The 18,069-nt window shown below is 46.7% G+C and overlaps 2 protein-coding genes across 5 annotated transcripts in view; one reads left to right on the plus strand and one right to left on the minus strand.

Annotated features, from left to right (window-relative positions):
• Positions 1–1,626, minus strand: part of SKIC2 (SKI2 subunit of superkiller complex) — a 251,546-nt gene extending 249,920 nt beyond the window's left edge. The window contains exon 1 of the mRNA XM_078645898.1: positions 1,509–1,626. Within this exon, the coding sequence (XP_078502024.1) occupies positions 1,509–1,527 (19 nt within the window). The 5' untranslated portion in view covers positions 1,528–1,626. The remainder of the gene's footprint in view (positions 1–1,508) is intronic.
• Positions 1,627–1,753: 127 nt separating this feature from the next.
• The window catches only part of NELFE (negative elongation factor complex member E), a 66,084-nt gene continuing 49,768 nt past the window's right edge, over positions 1,754–18,069 (plus strand). Inside the window, exons 1-2 of one of the 4 annotated variants that reach the window (XM_078645901.1) lie at positions 2,016–2,120; positions 5,164–5,278. The gene's annotated coding sequence lies outside the window, so the exon portion shown is untranslated. Of the gene's footprint in view, positions 1,777–2,015; positions 2,149–5,163; positions 5,279–18,069 lie in introns of those variants that run through there. The other 3 variants (XM_078645902.1, XM_078645899.1, XM_078645900.1) reach the window with 3 other exon arrangements.

Genomic DNA, 18,069 nt, shown 5'->3' on the forward strand with positions numbered 1-18,069 from the left:
CGGATGGGGAGGGGGAGGAGAATTGCGAGCCTGGCTGTGTCCGGGGAGAGAGTGGGGAGGTTCTGGCAGCTGGGGGCTGGGGAACAGATGTCGAAGGCTGCCGAATTTTGTTTTAAAAATAGTGTGTTTCAGTGTGTGAGTTGTGCATGTTTAAGGGTTTAAGACGAGACACGTCCGTGAAACTGCAGGGAGAGAGAGGGGAGGAGCTGGTAGCTGGGGAGGGGGGTGAGAAATGGCAGCCTGGCTGTGGAGGAATGCGAGCCTGTCTGTGTGCGGGGAGAGAGAGGGGAGGTGCTGGCGGCTGGGGGTGGGTATTGCCGTGGGAGGGAGCCTTGTAGCTTTCATGTGCGAGAGAGAGGGGAGGTGCTGGCGGATGGGGTTGGGGATTGCCGTGGGAGGGAGCCTTGTCGCTTTCATGTGCACGCGCTTTTAATGTCAATGCGCTTGCGCATTGAGCTTCAATTTGACGGGCACTGCAAGGAATCGCCATGGAATCGCAAGTTGGTTAAAGTCTGTTTAAGCCCCCATAGTCTCGCAAGCTCAATGCGCATGCACATTGACAGGCGAGACCTAAAAATGGTTCTCTGTTTGTGTTATACACGTAACAGTCCCACATATGGCAAGAGGTACGATCTGTGCCATAAGTACATACATCCTCATCGCCAAAGTCTTGTAAGCTAATAACCACATCTGAGAGTTAAGATTCTTGCAGATACATTTATTCGAGAAACGGCGTGTCCCTGCGATGCAGGCGCAGCCGTCCTACTGCCAGCTCGACTCCAACTGCCACCCCCAGAATCCTTCCCACAGAATCCAGAACCAGACAGCAGTCAATGTTCTACGGCTTCTCACATCTAGGTATAACACAGTACAAGACAGTTTGTATTACCCACAGGGCCTTGCATAACTCATGCCACAATCTTTCTCAGGAAAATTTGGAGCTCATTAGCTCCCAAACTACGCACCACCACCTCACTGACAACATTCAAAACAGAGTCGAAAACCCTTCTTCTTCGACATTTGAGCTCTTGACATCTTAGCCAACCTCTCCGATGGATATGAGCACACCTACATCTTTAGATTAGCCTCGGACCATTGCCCTGAAACTGCTATTATTAAACCCCTCCAGTTGACAACCTGCTGACTGCCTCTAATTATACTAACTTCGTCTTCTTCGAACAACTGTAACTCTGAACCTTATGAAACTACTAGTTATTTTGTAACTTTGAACCTTCTGTTAACTTAATGAAACGATCTATGAGACATGTTCTAAGGTAACGATCTACGTTCTTATTATAAAGCGGCTTGCACCTTTGAGTAATGTCCGCGTATATAAATATATACATTAAGTATCTACTTAAAGCCATAACAATGCACCTCCTTATAACGCCTACCAATGCCCTGCGCCCCCTTTTAATACCAGGCCTCTCCAGTGGCCCACTCTGGCATTAATCTCCCCATTCTCAGTCTCCTTAACCCCATGCTATCACATCTCCGCAGGTCCTTACTCAATCTCTCCAGCTCCATTCTCCTCTCTTCACTTCATTTCATTACATGCCACGGAGTTGCAGCTGAACCGGAAGTGATAACCGGCTTGACCTCTGCGGGGCGGAAAAGAGCTAATAGAGCGCATACGCCGGAGGTAACCGGAGCCATCGGTGCCCCAATGCAGCAGCACTTCGTTTTGCTGTGTACACACTGCGGCAGTTTAAGAGCGTCGAGGCCGAGAATAAAAACAAAGCGAAAACTGTCACAACCATTTGTTATATAAAAAGGGTAAAAGACGCAATATGCGAATCTGACGATTATTGTTTGTAATGAAGGGTCTCTTAATTATGTTAATTAGAAATAAGACTATATACATGCAGACAAAAATATCACTAGATTGGAGAAGTATGACAGTTTTAGTCAAGCACGACCACTGGTCTCACCAGTCCTTCTTCTCTTTCCACGAACGCTGTCATTTGGGGCAGATGTGACGTAGCCGTCGGCTTCTGGGTGCTGCTTCCGTTGCTAGGCACCCGGTGCCGAGAGGCGCTGGACTGTGACGTCATCTCCGCGCCTGTCTGTGTGTGTACAGTGGGAGTGTGAGAGCCTAAGGTGCAACTGCAGGACCAGAGGTGATGTGCTAGGGGTTAATTCTGAAGGGTATGTTTATCCTATGCCTATATATGAGTTTTATCCCTGTCATGTTTTCTCCCCTCTGACAAGTATTTGCCTATTTTTGAACAGTTTAAACGTCTGTCTCCCTTCCCTGCTCAGTTTACTCATGGGTCTGAGCAGGTACGCCAGCTAACTGGGTTAAATTACAAATAAGGCTCGCTGTTTTTACTGATTTTTTTTACAGATAAATGCAGACAGAAAATCTTTTGATTCCCTGTCTGTATTTATCTTTAAATGTGGATAAAAACGGCAATTTGGTTGCTTTTTTATGATTCTAAATATTCTCTGTCATGACTGCCTGGCAAATAGCTTTGTGGATTGATAGGTAAGGAGTTAATAAAGAAAGGAATTTTAGTAAAGAGGTGTAAACCGCAGTAGACAGGCATAAGTTTGATTCCGAAATTTGCATATTTTCACATGCGCGCATTGATTCCTCTTCTTTGGATGTTTATATCTCTGAAACTTGGCAGGCATTTAAGCATTAGTTCATATTTATCGGTAAATAAATATGGAAATATAGCAGTTTCAGCCTCATTTATTTCACAAAACACAAAATAAATATGGCTAAACACAGATAAAATGACAAAAAAATAAATATGGATCAATACAGACGGAAATGTCAATAGCATAAAACCGGAAGCCCTAATTACAAAACAGACCCAGCGAAACCCAAAAACCGTATATATGTATAGCTTATGCGCCCCAAGGTTATTTGCCACTGACGGTTTCACTTTTCAAATTCAGTGGTGCTACTGCGGAAAAGTTTTTCACAGTTCAAGAGCTAACACTGCGCACTCTGTCAGTAGTTATTTCAGATGTAGTGGGAAGGCTCAATGGAACATGGGAGATATCAGGCCGTTTAATCCTTGAGGCAAAGTAGAGCCACTGCAGGTGACTTCTGAAATACTGGGGATGTATGAATTTGGGGAACACTAAATGCCCAGGCAGCTGACTTTGGAATTTTAGGGAGGAGTGAGATAAGCTTCTCGGGAAATCCGTGGCAGTTTAGTCTACTGGAACCTACGTTTCCTCCCTGTGCCTGTTTCTACCATGGGCTATTGCTATTAAGTGATTAAATATCTTTTTTTTTTAAATATTTCTGACTATTTTGCTCCTTGAAGAAGCGATACTCTAATTCAATTGCTCTGATTTATTTGTATCAAGCTTAACATTTAAACACAATCAGTGGCATATGTTAAGATATCTACCTTGTTATAGCAGACACTTGCCTATAGTGTGAAACTAAAGGGAATGAAGGTGTCATTTAGGTTTCTTTGGAAAGTGTGCAGTTGTGGTATGTTGTTAGTGCTTTGAGGCGTGTGAGAGTCTTACATCTGGTTTAGTCATGCCAGTGCAAACTTATCATTCTTGTATGCATGCACATTTTTATAGGGTATGTGAGAAGCAATAGAGCTCTCTCCATGCAGTATTTGTTCAGTGTAAGCTTGATGGGTGTCTTGCTTTGTTGTTACACTCACTTCTCCATGCTGTAGACAATCGGAATAACTGGGTTGTTTTTAGGGTAATTCAAATTGGAGGAACAAGGAGCTTTTTAATAGGTCCAGCACACACGCTCCTTATCACAATAACTTAGAAATATAGAAGTGTTCAGTTCTTTTTACACAGACAGTGATTTACGCGTAAGTCCAAGTCAGTGGAATACGCTCCAATAGGAGCAAGTGCCTTCACACACACACCGAGAGGTGTCATACTTCATCATCTGGGCATGGTCTTTGTCAGGCCAGTGCTGCAATTCCCAACGGGCATCCACTAAGGGGCTCTTTGCCGGAGATCTTTTAAAATAGCTGTATGAAGAAGTTTGGGTTGTGTGTAGTGTGGTGGAAGTAGCTTAAAATAGGTATAGTGATGCTTAGTTAGGGTACATTTTACTGGTGAAGCTCTCTACCCTAATTAAAAAGGTATGGTGGTGCTCATATGGGATACAATGGCCCTAGGAGCAATCGTGAGAAGTCTTTGAAAATGTGAGGTCAACATGTTTCTTGCCTATTATAGCCCAGAAGGGTCTGTTGGCTATTCGTCAGGACCAGAGATAGCTAACCTACACTACCAAGTGACTAGTTCAAGGTCTGTCGTGGTTATCCTAGTAATTAGTCACAACATAATATTCACGGTAAGAATCTACCTTTTTTTTCGCACTGACCTGAAGGACATAAAATGACAAACAATACACGTTTATATAGACTTATTACAATTTTGTCTAAAAGAGGGCTCAATTCAGAGTTCCAATTTGCATTTATCTGCTCGACCGTTTGGTCCGTTCTCAGCCCCAATGAGTAGTTTGTGGTGACAATTAGTCAAGGGAAGGGGTAAGGAGGTAAAAAGGAAGTGTGCCCCAATCGCGTCCCAGCATACACTTTACATAGGACTATAATGATGGACTTTTTAGTGATAAAAGGTTTTTTGGTAATCAAATGTTTTTTTGTTGTTGTTTTTTTCATCTTGATGCATGTGAGCAAACTGGTTATTTAAATCTAATGCCCAAGTGTTCATAAATTCATGCTTGTCACTATAAGTAAATCGTAATTTTTTGGGCAGCCCCACATATGTGCTCACAGAAACATGCCACTTTGAGATTCACTCACCTAATTTCAGTAAGTGTCGGTCACACGGAAGTTACTGGAGCGAACCACTCATTTGCAACCTAAAGAGTAAGAGATGCACGGCAAGGGTCAACAAAGAACGCATGTCTTACCGCCATTCTTTCTTACCGTCATGCTTCTGCTCGCTACTCACTCTATGTGCCACTTTCTAATGGTGGTTGAGCTGATGTGTGTCCCGTTATGGCTCCATTAGGTAGAGCGTTCAGGCATATCGATCCATAATAACTATTTGTGCTGCTTAAATGAAAGTCAAGATTAACCAATTATTGCATGATGCTCCTTTAATATTTTACTTTCACCGAAATGAAACATTGCTATGCGGTGTGGCAAGGTTATTGGCGGCAGTGTAAACCCTTCCTGTCTGTCATTCTCTTTGTAGTTTCCAGAAGCTGGTGCATATGGGGACACACAAAAGGGGGAGTTCATGTATGAGGGCATGTTAGAGGACCCAAGTTTGGATGTCTCGTGGGCCATGTTCTCCATGAAGGATTGAGGTATGATATCTGATGTTGTGCAGAACGCAGCTTGGGGGGTAGTATTGATTTTCTAAGCTGCCCTCAAGTTATATCCTCATTCCGTCCAACTCTGTGTGGACAATCTGAAAATTCGCCTTTGCTCCTTCCTAAATAGTGTTTCTTGTCTTATCTGTGTGTAAGCCTCAAGTATTGTCCAGCTGATTTCGTCTGGTGAGTGACCGACAGTGGTGTAATGGTGGCACATCTTAGTGTTGGTGCTTTTGCATCTGATATTACTGCGATGTTTGGTAATTCGTACCTTGGCCGCTCGAGTTGTCAGCCTATATATTTGAGTTGGCAGGGACAGGTAATAAAATATATGCAATTTTGTGTGTTGCAGTTGGTATGTTTTTGTTGTGTCCATGTCAGGGTATCTGTCAATTCTTCTTTGTTGGCTTTGTAAGAGGACAGAGACCGCATTGTCCACATGAACAATGGCCCACCACTGGTGGCAAATTCCAAAGTGGTCTTTGAAGTGGGGGCGTGTGTGGTTTTGGTCTTGTGTTGATGAGCAAGTCTTTTAAATTCTCTGTTCTTTTAAATGCAAATCTCGGTGGATTGAATATCAGATTGTCTGTTTGCAGGATATTCCAGTGTTAATAACTTTCTTAATAAAGTTGGACTCTGGAGGGATTGTGGTCACACACGTCTTGTCACCTGACGGGTCTCTCTCATGGTTCTAGAAGGGACTCTCTATAGTTATTCCGTGCTCTCTTTTGTGCAATTTCTATTTGTCTTGTTGGGTACTTGCGTCTAGCCAAGTGTGTCACCAAATCGTTGGCTTGTTTTTTATAGTGCTTGATGTTACTACAATTGCGGCATAGCCACAGAAACTGCCATACCAAAGATTCTTCTCCCGTAGGGCCCTCGGGTGGTGACTGCTAAATAGTAGTGGGCTGTGGCTGTCGGTGGGTTTTTGTGTTGATTTCACCCTCAGAAAGTTTGATCAGCAGATCTAGTTATGGCAGCTTTTCACACGCCTTATCGTACTAAGTTTACAGCAGAGGACGGAGGTAGATCCATCACTACAATCACACAGATTGAGCGGCACCATCAGCGAGTAGGCACAGTGTGTGATTGAACTTTGGGAGATTGCGTGGACAGCCGCCCGGTGTTTTCGGCGCCGTAATCCATGAGGTATATTGGCCCCTGACCGCGCATAGACACCACGCAGCACAGAGCGAACATTGAACAATACTTCAGCTGTTTTCTATTACCAGTTGGTGAGCAGAAGCGTTCAGCCAGATTGCCCCTGAGGAAGGGACATCACTGTCCCGAAATGCATCGGGCATTGCATAAAATGTTACGCTATTATTTTCATTGATGGAAGAATGTATTTTACTGTTTAACAGCAATCAATGGGTTTCTTGATTTCAATGGACCAGAGATTCATGTTTTGCTTCAGCAAAATGACAAATCAGCATGTATTAAGCAATTGTTAAAATAATTGAAGAGATATCTAACATTAAATATTCAAAGGAATAACTGATTAACTGTTTGTTCGAAACATTTGTTCCCTATATAATGCGTATTGTATTATGTTGATGATATGAGTAGAGAGTCCTCACGGGCTATACATGCACAGTGCTTCTTTGGTAGTTTTCTTTATTTCATGTTATTCAGCACTTGATAGACAGCAAGTGCTACGCTGCGGCACCATTGCCAACATTTTTTCAGATTTGTTTGACCGGTTTGTGATTAATTAGAATAGGGAGTGCGCTTCCAACCCTCTTCATTTATAGCTTTTCATGTGAGAAATTCGCAGTAAATTTGAGGTATGGGTTCAAGTTATTGATCCATCCTATGACAACGTTTACAATGTCCTTGTCTCCTTTCCAGAAAATCAGTATATCGTCAATGTAACATCACGTCACTAGAATACTAGTGTATGGGCTGGTATGTGACAGGATGTGCTTTTCTTCAAAGTCTGACATGTACAAACATGCCAGATTTGGGGATAAAGTGCTGCCCATTGAAGTCCCCTGGGTTTTGTGGAACAGGCGGCCTTCAAACAGGAGGAACGTTTCTGTTAGGGCTAAAGTAGCACTCTCCATTATGAAGCTTATTGGTGTCTGGGATGACCAGTCTCCTGACCTCAGGATTTCCTCGACTACCTCAAGTGTAGCCCTCTGAGCGATGTTAGTATAGAAGGCTTCTACGAACAGTATGATTAGGAGGTCGATTTGTGGTTTCTCAGTATTAGTACATGTGATCAGGTTCAGTATGTCTCTCGTATGTTGAACGAAAGAAGGAAGCTTTTTGACCAAATGTTTTAAAAAATGATCACTAAATTTGGATAACGATTCCAGCAGGGAGCCAATTCCAGAGACTATGGGTCTTCTTGGAGGAGGAGAGATGATCTTGTAAATTTTGGGTAGGGTGTAGACATAAGGTATTTTGGGGTTTTGGTTAATCAATAAATCTGCCTCATTCTTACAGAGCCACCCTGCAATAATTGGTTAATCATGACTTTCATTTAAGGCACCACAAATAGTTATTACGAATCGATGTGCCCGCTCGCTCTCCCTAATGGAGCCATAACGGAGCACACACTAGTTTAATCACCATTAGAAAGTGGCACATAACTAAACATTAGAGAACAAAGTGAAATCAGCCCGCCGGCCCTCCTTAAGATGGCCGCCACAGTTGACGTACTAGTCTTTGTGGACAATGATAAGGAAGTGACCCAAACTTTATTTAACCACCCGGAATAACAACACTGTTACGGAGCCCAGAGCCGGGGTACGTGCAGAGTATCACTGAACTCTGCCATAGAGTGAGTACTGAGCAGAAGCATGACGGTATGAAAGAAAGGAGGTAAGACGCACATTCTTTGTTGACCCGTGCTATGCATCTCTTACACCGTAGGTCGCATATGAGCGGTTAGTACGCGCTACCTTTTTACCTCCTTACCCCTTTCCTTGACTAATTGTCACCACTAACTACTTTATGGGGCTGAGAACGGACCAAACGGTTAAGCAGACAAATGCAAATTGCAACTCTGAATTGAGCCCTCTTTTGGCCAAAATTGTAATAAGTCTATATAAACTGCGTGTATTTTTTGTAATTTTATGTCTTTCAGGTCAGTGTGACGAAAAAGGTAGATTCTTACCTTGAATATTATGTTGTGACTAATTACTAAGATAAAATCTGAAAGCGCTGTCCTCCCGTTCTGAGGGGTGTCTCTAACTTGCACTCAAAAGATAAGTTTGTGAATAAATTGATCACTTCTTGATAAATTCTTCTCAAAAGACTTTAATGAGTTAATCCAAATATTTGTATATTGGTATCAAACGTTATTTTAGCATAACGGTGATATCAAATTAATTGCACATGTATTCTTATGGCCAATGTATTTCGGGCAATAGAGCCCTTCATCGGGGGCTTAATATCTGAAACATAGAAGAAATTAAGGATCAGTACCAGGAATGGCACTTATGCCAAGGTAACGTAATGAAATGTGAACATCCACGTCAAAAATTGATGCTAGTTGTAGGAAGGTGTAATCTGACTGCCTGGTTATCCCCACTTTTTTTCGGGTGTTTTGCTTTTTTTTCAACTTAGTTTGACTGGAATCCTGCTAATCAGGACCCCAGTCTATCTGCTTTCTCCCTAAACTGATTGCATGTACTTTAGATACACTCCAGATTGGACTTTGGGCTACCTTTATACGTCCCTATTATATGGTATACTATATACCCAGGGCATAGGTACCCCAGAGGCCTCCCAGGGGCTGCAGCATATATTATGCCACCCCTGAGAGGCCACACAAATTGACACCACAGGTCTGCTACTGCAACCTGTGTAAGATGGTGCATGCACCCCTTACTGAGATATAGGTTTACTATGTCTACCTTATCACTGCACATATATACCTATCAGTCACACCTAGTGCAAGCCTTATCAATCCTGAAGGCAGGGTGCTTGGTTTTTTACGTGAGAGGGTGTCCATGCATGAGCAGGGCCCCTCTGCAGCCTTCGGAATCTATTCTCCGGGGTTGTTCTGTGGTGCAGCCATACCATATACTCTTAAGTACATTATAACCTATCAGTAAATGATAACTTTAAAACGGCTGCACAGAAACCTGTCATGTTTGGTGTCAAACACCTTGGAATCATACCTCCCTGCCAGTATCTGGCAGGGGAGGTATGATTCCACCCTCCTAGAGGAAGAAGTAGGACAACACCGGTACACCCGGTACCAGCTTAAAAGACCTTGGCATCGCAAGATGGATGCTGCCAGCCACAGACACACGTCTGCCCTCCTGCTGCTGGACGAAACTCCAGCAGGGGAAGCTGTACAATAGGTTTCCTGTTACAGGGAGGTGTGACCACCTCTCAGACAGGCTTTAGTTTATTGGGGTTGGGTGGGTGTACTCCAAGAGTGCTTTGATGTCTGCACTGGGGGCACATTTGGTGTCCCTGTGCATAGTCCAGCTCAAACTAGTTGCAGGGGCTATCAGCCCCTGCTCTGGCGTGAAACTGGACAAAGGACATGGGTGTAGCCACCCCTCTGTCCTGACCCTCCCATAGGTGGGTCCCCGGAGCCTGTCCCACCCCTTCCTTGGGTATAAAGTAGGAACCCCTGGCTACCAGACTTTAGATTTACCTGAATGAAACTCTGCTACAGAAACCAAGTACTTTGACGATCTACACTGCGCTAGATGACTGAAGAATCTCCCTTGGAGTAAAGGAGTTACTCCCCTGAGAAGCAGGCACCAAAGACGCATCTGACCGGTGGGCAACGCCGTAGCTCCTGAGGACTCCGAAGACTTTTGCAACACAGGAGGTGGGTTTCCAAGTGTCCCCGAGGTCGACTAGTGTGCTCAGCAATTCTGAGACCGTATCCCTCGTGGGGACCGTGCAACCCGAACTCCTGGGCACCGTGTCCATTTGCAGAAGCATCTGCTTTCCGGCGACCCCTAAGCTGTGCTTTGGGCTACTCGTAGTCCAGACCCCGAGCAGTGATTCCATGGAAGATTAACGGCCTACTCTCCACAAGTGTTCCGTGGGCTGGTGTTTTGTGATTCCTCTCGAGGTCTCTTCGCGATCCCTGGTCTGTCGACCTGTAAGTCCCTGAGAAGGGAACTTTGAATTTCAACAGGCTTTCCTGGTTGCTCCAGACGTGCTCTGACTTTCCATCGCTTGGGGAGTTCCCAGGGACTTGCTGGTCCTCACCGAAGCATCTTTTCTCTAACCGCGTGGGTTGCACTTGCCAAGGCTTGTTGGTGTTCGATCCGTACACTGACCCCCCAGCACTCGCCATCCTTCGTGGGACAGCTCGCCTGCGGACTTAGGTCGTCGTCGACGTCTACTGGTCCCCGTGACTGCAGCGTCAAGCTTCATCACATCTCACCTGAAGCACCCGACATCGGTGGGAATTCGTCTATTGTGCCCCTTGTCACTGGCAAGTGACCCAGACTCTGTCCTCTCTGCTTTCAGGTCCTTCTCTGCTTCAATCCAGGCTTCGATCACTCCGGGCACTTTTCCTCTTCACGGCAGCAGCACTTTGCAACATCTCGCCATTGAAAACGACGAAGATTCCTGTCACCATATGACACCTATGCACCCGGCTTCCCTGGGTTAGGTAACACGAGTACTCCCATACTCACATGAGTGCTGGCCTTAGAACATTCTAAGTCTGAAAGGGTTTGCTCAAAGTCCTCTCCTAAGTGTCCTTATTCTTTAAAATTCCAACTCCCCCATAGAGTTGTACGGAGTTCGCGGCTGTGTTCTCGCACTGCACGCTTCCCCCATGGGTCCCCTGTGTCACTACCTTGGGTGGTTCCTTGGGGTCCCAGCGATTCTACGTGCTCTAGGCACTGTGTCTAGTCAAGTCGTGGTTGTTATACCACTTTTTTTGTATATGGTCCTGTCTCCCCTGAAAACCCGCTGTATATTGTGCTATTTACTGTCATTCTAGTACTGTAATATTGTGTGCCTTGTTCTCTAATCTCATAAAGAGGTTAGTAGAGAGTGTTTAGTAATAAATACATATATTTTATATATATCTTGTGTGGTTCTCCTTTCATTTGACCCTGATTCAGGTAGGTCGCTCACCCACGCCGCACAGCACCACCGGTGTGCCCGTGTCCCTCTGCTAACTGGCACCGACGTAGGTTCTAGACCCCTCTGCCTGAGCTGTGTTCTCTGTACATTGTCATTTTGTTGAGCTTGTTGTCTTATGTTTTGCTCCTTTTTGCCTCTGTGTCCCCTTGCCTTCTGTGCCCCTCTCATTGCCCCCGCTGGTGCCCTTTTCCCTCTGTGGCACCGTTTTTCACCCTTTTTTTCCCGCTTGCCCATTCATCCTCCCGCCTCCCAGCTGCTCCTCCCTCCCACCTCCCCTTATAATGGCGGCCGCTGCGCAGGCACACCTAAGGCAACTCGTCTGCGGCCGTCCGCGCCTGGACCACGCCCACCGCCAGACCCTCTGGCCCCCACGAACGCCGCGACACCCGACACTGCTACGACGCCAGCAGCCTCCACGCAATCAACGCCGGCCAATCACACACCTGCTTCCAGGCCACCCCGAAGCGGAACCATGAACCTTTCTCCTGCCTGAACTGCCGCTACACCAGCCCCCAAACCACCACCACACCCACCGGGATAGGTCGCAACAGCCTCCGATGCCTTCTACTCAACACCCGCTCCGCCTGCAAACAGGCCTTCGAACTCTGGGACCTCCTCGACTCCACCTCCTCTGACGTCGCCTTCCTGACGGAGACTTGGATGAACCCCTCTTCGGCACCCGACATCGCTATAGCCATCCCTGACAGCTACAAGATCACCCGCACAGACCGCACCAACGGAACAGGAGGAGGAATCGCCATCATCCACAGAAACACCCTTAGAATCTCGACCAGCACCAACGACATGCTTATCACCGCCAAACACCTGCACTTCCAGATCTACACCGACCCCAACACCACCCTCAGTGGAACCCTCATCTACAGACCCCCCAGACCCCGGACACAGTTCAGCGACACTATCGCCGACTTCGTCCGCACGCACGCCTTTGCGTCCAGGGACTACATCCTCCTCGGAGACCTGAACTTCCACCTCGAGAACACCAACGACAGCAACTCCACCACCCTGCTTGACAACCTTGCCAACCTCGGACTCAAACAGCTCGTCACGGCTCCCACCCACTCCGCCGGACACATGCTCAACCCCATCATCTCAGCCAGCAACCACGTCACCTTTAGACACTGAACTCCACTGGACCGACCACCGTTGCATCCACTTCACCTTCGAAAAGCCGACAACGTACCACTGTACACAACGGACCCCCCACCAGCAGCTGGAGCAAAGTAACTGAAGACCGGCTAGTCACCGCCCTCGCCCGAAACTCACCAACGGACACTACCAACACCGACTCCGACGCCCTCAACCTCAGGCACTGGATCGACGACTGCACCAACACTCTCGTCCTGATCAAGAAACCCTCAAACAGACAGAAAAGCCATCTGGTTCACCTCCAACCTCCAGGCATCCAAACAGGCCTTCCGTAGACTCGAGAAAAGTGGCACCACGAACAGACAGCAACTCAGCCTACAAGAACGCCATCTTCATTCACCACCAACTCATCCGTACCGCCAAAAGGACATCATTCAAAGAGCGCATTGAGAACGACGCACACAACAGCAAAAAACTCTTCAACATCATGAAGGAACTCTCCAACCCCAGCTCCAACTCCAATGACATCCCGCCATCACAGGACCTCTGCGACATCCTAGCCACCATCTTTCACCGCAAGATCGCAGACATACACGACAGCTTCAGCAACCAGGCCTCCCCGTCTGACACAGACACCTCAGACTCACTGCCCCCCAGCCACATAAACATAGACCCCCCCCCTGCTTTCCTGGACCCACGTCAATGACGAAGACACCATCAAAACCATGAACACCATCCACTCCGGTTCACCATCGGACCCCTGCCCGCACCATATCTTCAACAAAGCAAGCTTCACCATCGCACACCATCTCCGCAAAATCATCAACAGCTCCTTCGAGACTACCACCTTCCCGGAGAGCTAGGAGCATGCTGAGATCAACGCCCTACTCAAGAAACCCAAAACTGACCCCAAGGACCTCAAGAACATCCGGCCCATCTCCCTCCTCCCGTTCCAGGCAAAAGTCATCGAGAAGATCGTCAACAGGCAACTGACCTCCTTCCTCGAAAAGCACAACATCTTTGACCCATCCCAGTCCGGCTTCCGCATCAACCACAGCACCGAAACAGCCCTCATCGCCGCAACCGATGACATCCGGGCCATGATGGACAATGGAGAAACCGCGGCCCTCTTCTTCCTGGACCTCTCGGCCGCCTTCGACACTATCTGCCACCACACCCTCTGCACACGCCTCCACAACGCAGGGACCCGCGACAAAGCACTGAACTGGACCGCACTGTCAATGACCCAGCAAGTGAACGCCAAACCCCCCCTCCTGCTTCAACACCCTCCGCATGCTCCGCAAGATCTACAGATGGATCCCCAACGATACCAGAAGGAAGTCACCCAGGTGCTTGTCACCAGCAGACTGGACTACGGCAACGCTCTCTAAGCAGGAAAATCAGCCAAACTCTAGAAACTACCACAACGCATACAGAACGCCTCTGCACGCCTCATCCTCGACATCTCCACCAGAGCCCCATTACAGCACACCTGAAAGACCTTCACGGGCTCCCCGTCAACAAGAGGATAAGCTTCAAGCTCCTCACCCACGCTCACAAAGCTCTTCATAACACCGGACCAGCATACCTCAACGAACGACTCACCTTCTATACCCCGAACCACCAGCTTCGCTTCGCTGACCTTGCCCTCGCCACCATCCTCTGCATCCGTTGAGCGGCCGCTGGCGGCAGATCATTCTCCCACCTCACCGCAAACACCTGGAACACCCTCCCCATCCATCCGCCTATGACAGACCCAGGATCTGCTGGCCTTCAGGAGACTCCTCAATACCTGGCTGTTCGAGCAGTAGCAGCACCCACCCCCATCCCCCCACCGCCTTGAGACCCTCACGGGTGAGTTGTGCGCTCTACAAATGTATTGATTGATTGATTTGGTAATTCAGGAGGTTATAATCTTTTAAACCAAGCTGCTTTACATTCCTTCGAGACTTAGCCTGAAGGCTGCTCTCCATAGCTACCACTAGGATATCTTTCCATAAAGGTTGTCTTTAACCTAATCATCAGTAAGGGTCGATTAGACTAGTGCAAGGTGCCCACTATAACTAGTGGACAGCATATACAAGGCCAGGCCAACTTCTCACACTTGTTACAGTGACTGTAATTCTCCAAGACATTTAAAGAAAGGTCATTCCATGTGAAGGAGAACGGTGTTTGAATGTTAGTAAGAAAGGCACAACATGAGTCACTGTTATGCTGAAATAACGTTTTGATACCATGATACAAATATTTGGATTAACTTATTAAAGTCTTTTGAGAAGGATTTATCAAGAAGTGATCAATTTATTCACAAACATATCTCTTGAGTGCAAGTTGGAGACGCCTCTCAGAATGTGAGGACAACGCTTTCAGATTTTGTCTCATCCTCATACTCGGGAGGATTAACCAATCTGCTCCACTTACCTGTTCTATACCGATAACACACTGATAACTTGGAGTGCGCTCATCTATTCCATTGTTGGTTCATTCATAATTACCCTGATAACCACAACATATCTTGAACTAGTCACCTAGCCGTATAGGATAGGTATCTCTGGTCCTGATAAATTGCCAACAGACCCTTCTTGTTGTTAGGGTAGTCATTGAGACTTGTGCATTTATTGGACCACTGTTGCTTGGATGATTTATTGTGAAAAAGGTTGCTGTGCTAGAGGAGTTTCTTGGTGTTCTCAAATAGATTACTTGTAACTCAGGGGTGTGACGCCTGATGAACGATGTTTTTTGGATTGATAGATCCTGAGGTGGTTTTGTAATTTCCCTTATATGCTGTTTTTCTAAGAATAAAAGGTCTCAAAACAGGTAACCGGCTCAGTGCTGCAGTTATATACCATGTTTTTAACCTAACATCATGTGTATTTGTAATGAGCACGTACACCTATTGGGGGCAGCTTGGTGCTTAATAATAGTATGTTCAAACAAAGGGCTCTATTACCATTTCCAAGTCATGCAGTTAGCCAAACTAAACAGTGGATGCATGCATTTCCCAAATGCTATTTCAGCTTTTCAGGATGCACTGGTGGTTGGCTAGTTTCATAACATGGTATCTAGTCTAGTCTACGCTTGGACTCTAGGCTTTTTTTCTTAGATTGGCTATTTCTCTTTTAGGATTTGAAGTCCCTATAATTATGAAGTACACTATTCACATCACCTTTTCGATGTAATTATTAGGTCGATCCTAAGTCAGCACGCATGCTCTGCTCTGCGAGACTTGTTGTAGTGGAGTATGGAGGAGAAGCCCCGCCCACACTCCGCCCTTTTTTTTCAATGGCTTGTGTCTTTGTCCTTCGTAAATGCTGTCTTCTGATTCAGTAATTGACTTGTTAGTCCCTTGTCTTCATTTGTAACCTCCCATGGCTATTGGCCCCTTTATTTCGGTTGTTACATGGTACGCCTTCTTTAGTCTGTAAGCACTACTTTTATTAATGAGTTTCTCTTACTGCAGGCAGCACACGGGCGCCTGCTTTCAATAACAACCCGGGTGCCCACTTTCACTTTAACCTTCTAGTGAGCGTAAGGGCCGCTCCAAGAAGGCTCACGTACTTGCAGCATTGGTAGAGCACGCAACCGGCTGCTTCTTGAAGCGCGGGGAGCTGATCGCCCACGAGAGCCCATCGCCTACGAGAGCCCGTGCTTGGTGCAGGAGCTGGCACCCACGGTGGAGGATTTGCGGCGGGAGGGCCTACTGATGAATACAGCTTCGGGATACTTTGCCAACGGAGACCCGTACTCATCAGTGAAGCAGACCGAAATGGTGCGCGCCGCCTGGGGATTGCTGTCAGCTGTTACACGTGCCTGCTTATTCTGACGGACATGTACCGACTACTGCTGCAGCTGCTCCAGTTGGAGGAGGCGCTGGCCGAGTTGCCCGTCACTCGTTCTACTTACCCACGGACCATATTCGTAGGCCCGGGAACTCTCCACCCCAGGATTGGTTTAGTAGCACCCCTCCCTCAGTCTGTTCTGTAAAGTAGGTGTTTCTTGAGGGACTCGTCCCATTTGAGTAAGTATTTACACTGAATAAACTGTTTTAACCATTTGTGCTCCATATATGGTACAAACTGTTTTGTGAGTTAGCACCTTGCTTACACAAGACTAGGTATTAAAAGTTTGGTTGTCGGTTCCAACAGGATTGCTTTACAATGCAATGACTGAAAGTGTAGGAGCGCTGCACTTGTGACAAATTATTACAGATAACTAGGAAAGAGGGCAACAAAGTTGCTGGATAAATGCACTGTATTCATGCAAGACAATGACACATGGAAGTTCATGCTTAAAATATTAAGTCAATGTTTTACACTCGGGCAGTATTGTTGGATAGATTTGTTTTAATTAGTTTCCGTTACACTTAAGCATGATCCTCATTGTATCGTTTCTCCTTACCGCTGCCAGCTATCGATACATTCCTGAATGGATGATAGTAAACGTCTAAACCGTAAGAACTGTGCCACCGTCTAAACCGTAAGAACTGTGCCACAAACGGTGTTCTTAAGGAAGCTCTGGCGCTTTGTAGAGAGCCCTGTCTCCATGTAGTGGGGGCACCTCGAACACTGGTTGCACCTAAACAGTGGCATCCGTGTGCTCCCACTGAGACCGAAATTGTAGATTCAGCTGTGTTATACTGAGCAATGTTGATATGATATGATGATAAATAATATTTGTCAAGCGCACGTTCACCTACGGTACCTTGGCGCTGGGGTGGAAAAGCTGTCTAAAACTGGTCTGAAGAACTCGGTTGTATGCTGACGAAAAGAGCCAGGTTTTCAAGGATTTTCTGAAGTGAGCATGGGAAGGAAGAAGACGCAGTGCAGGGGGCAGGGAGTTCCAAAAAAGAGGGGCTAGGGTGACCAACCGTCCGTAAATTTCACGGACAGTCCGTAATTTTGGCCGTCTGTCCGTTGTCCGTGAAGGATTCTTTAACGGACGCCATTTGTCCGTAATTTTAACCAGGCACAGCTTGCACCCACCTCCCTTCTGGACACCGATGCTGTTCCAAAGCTCAGATACCCCGCAGTATTGGAGAGGCGCAGCGGGATGGCAACCCTCACACCTTCAGCCCTTGACTTCAGCCCTTGATGAGCTGTTAAGAGGTGCTTGAAGGTGACAGAGGGGGGCTGCAGCTTCAGGAGCAGGGGCATCTATTCAGATGCAAACAGCCCTGAATGCGTCATGTCTCTGCAATTTAGAGGGGCTTTACACATTCCATTTCTACCCAGGGCCCCAACCATCCTAGACTCGGCCAGATTACACAGAGGCAGCACGTGGTTCTCTCTTGTCACATAGCTTAATTACTGTCACTAAATTGTAAGCAAATCTCGGTTCTTCAAACATGCAGTCTATAATGTAATAAAATTAAGAAATGGCACAATCGCACCCACACTGATTAACAAAGTATGGAGGACAATCAGTTAAACCAGTTCTCTTAGAGTATCTCCTGTAAGTACTGTACATCAAAGTGGGGGGTTGCATTTTGGACAGAGAGCCTGTCATCTCGTTGTCTTGTGCAGGAGGGGGCGAGGAGCCCAAGATGATACTAGAATACTGCATGCCCACCCCTGTGTCCACCCTGGAAGATCCTG

This window comes from Lissotriton helveticus, chromosome 5_1 (genome assembly GCF_964261635.1).
Source record: "Lissotriton helveticus chromosome 5_1, aLisHel1.1, whole genome shotgun sequence".
Taxonomy (NCBI): Eukaryota; Metazoa; Chordata; class Amphibia; order Caudata; family Salamandridae; genus Lissotriton; species Lissotriton helveticus.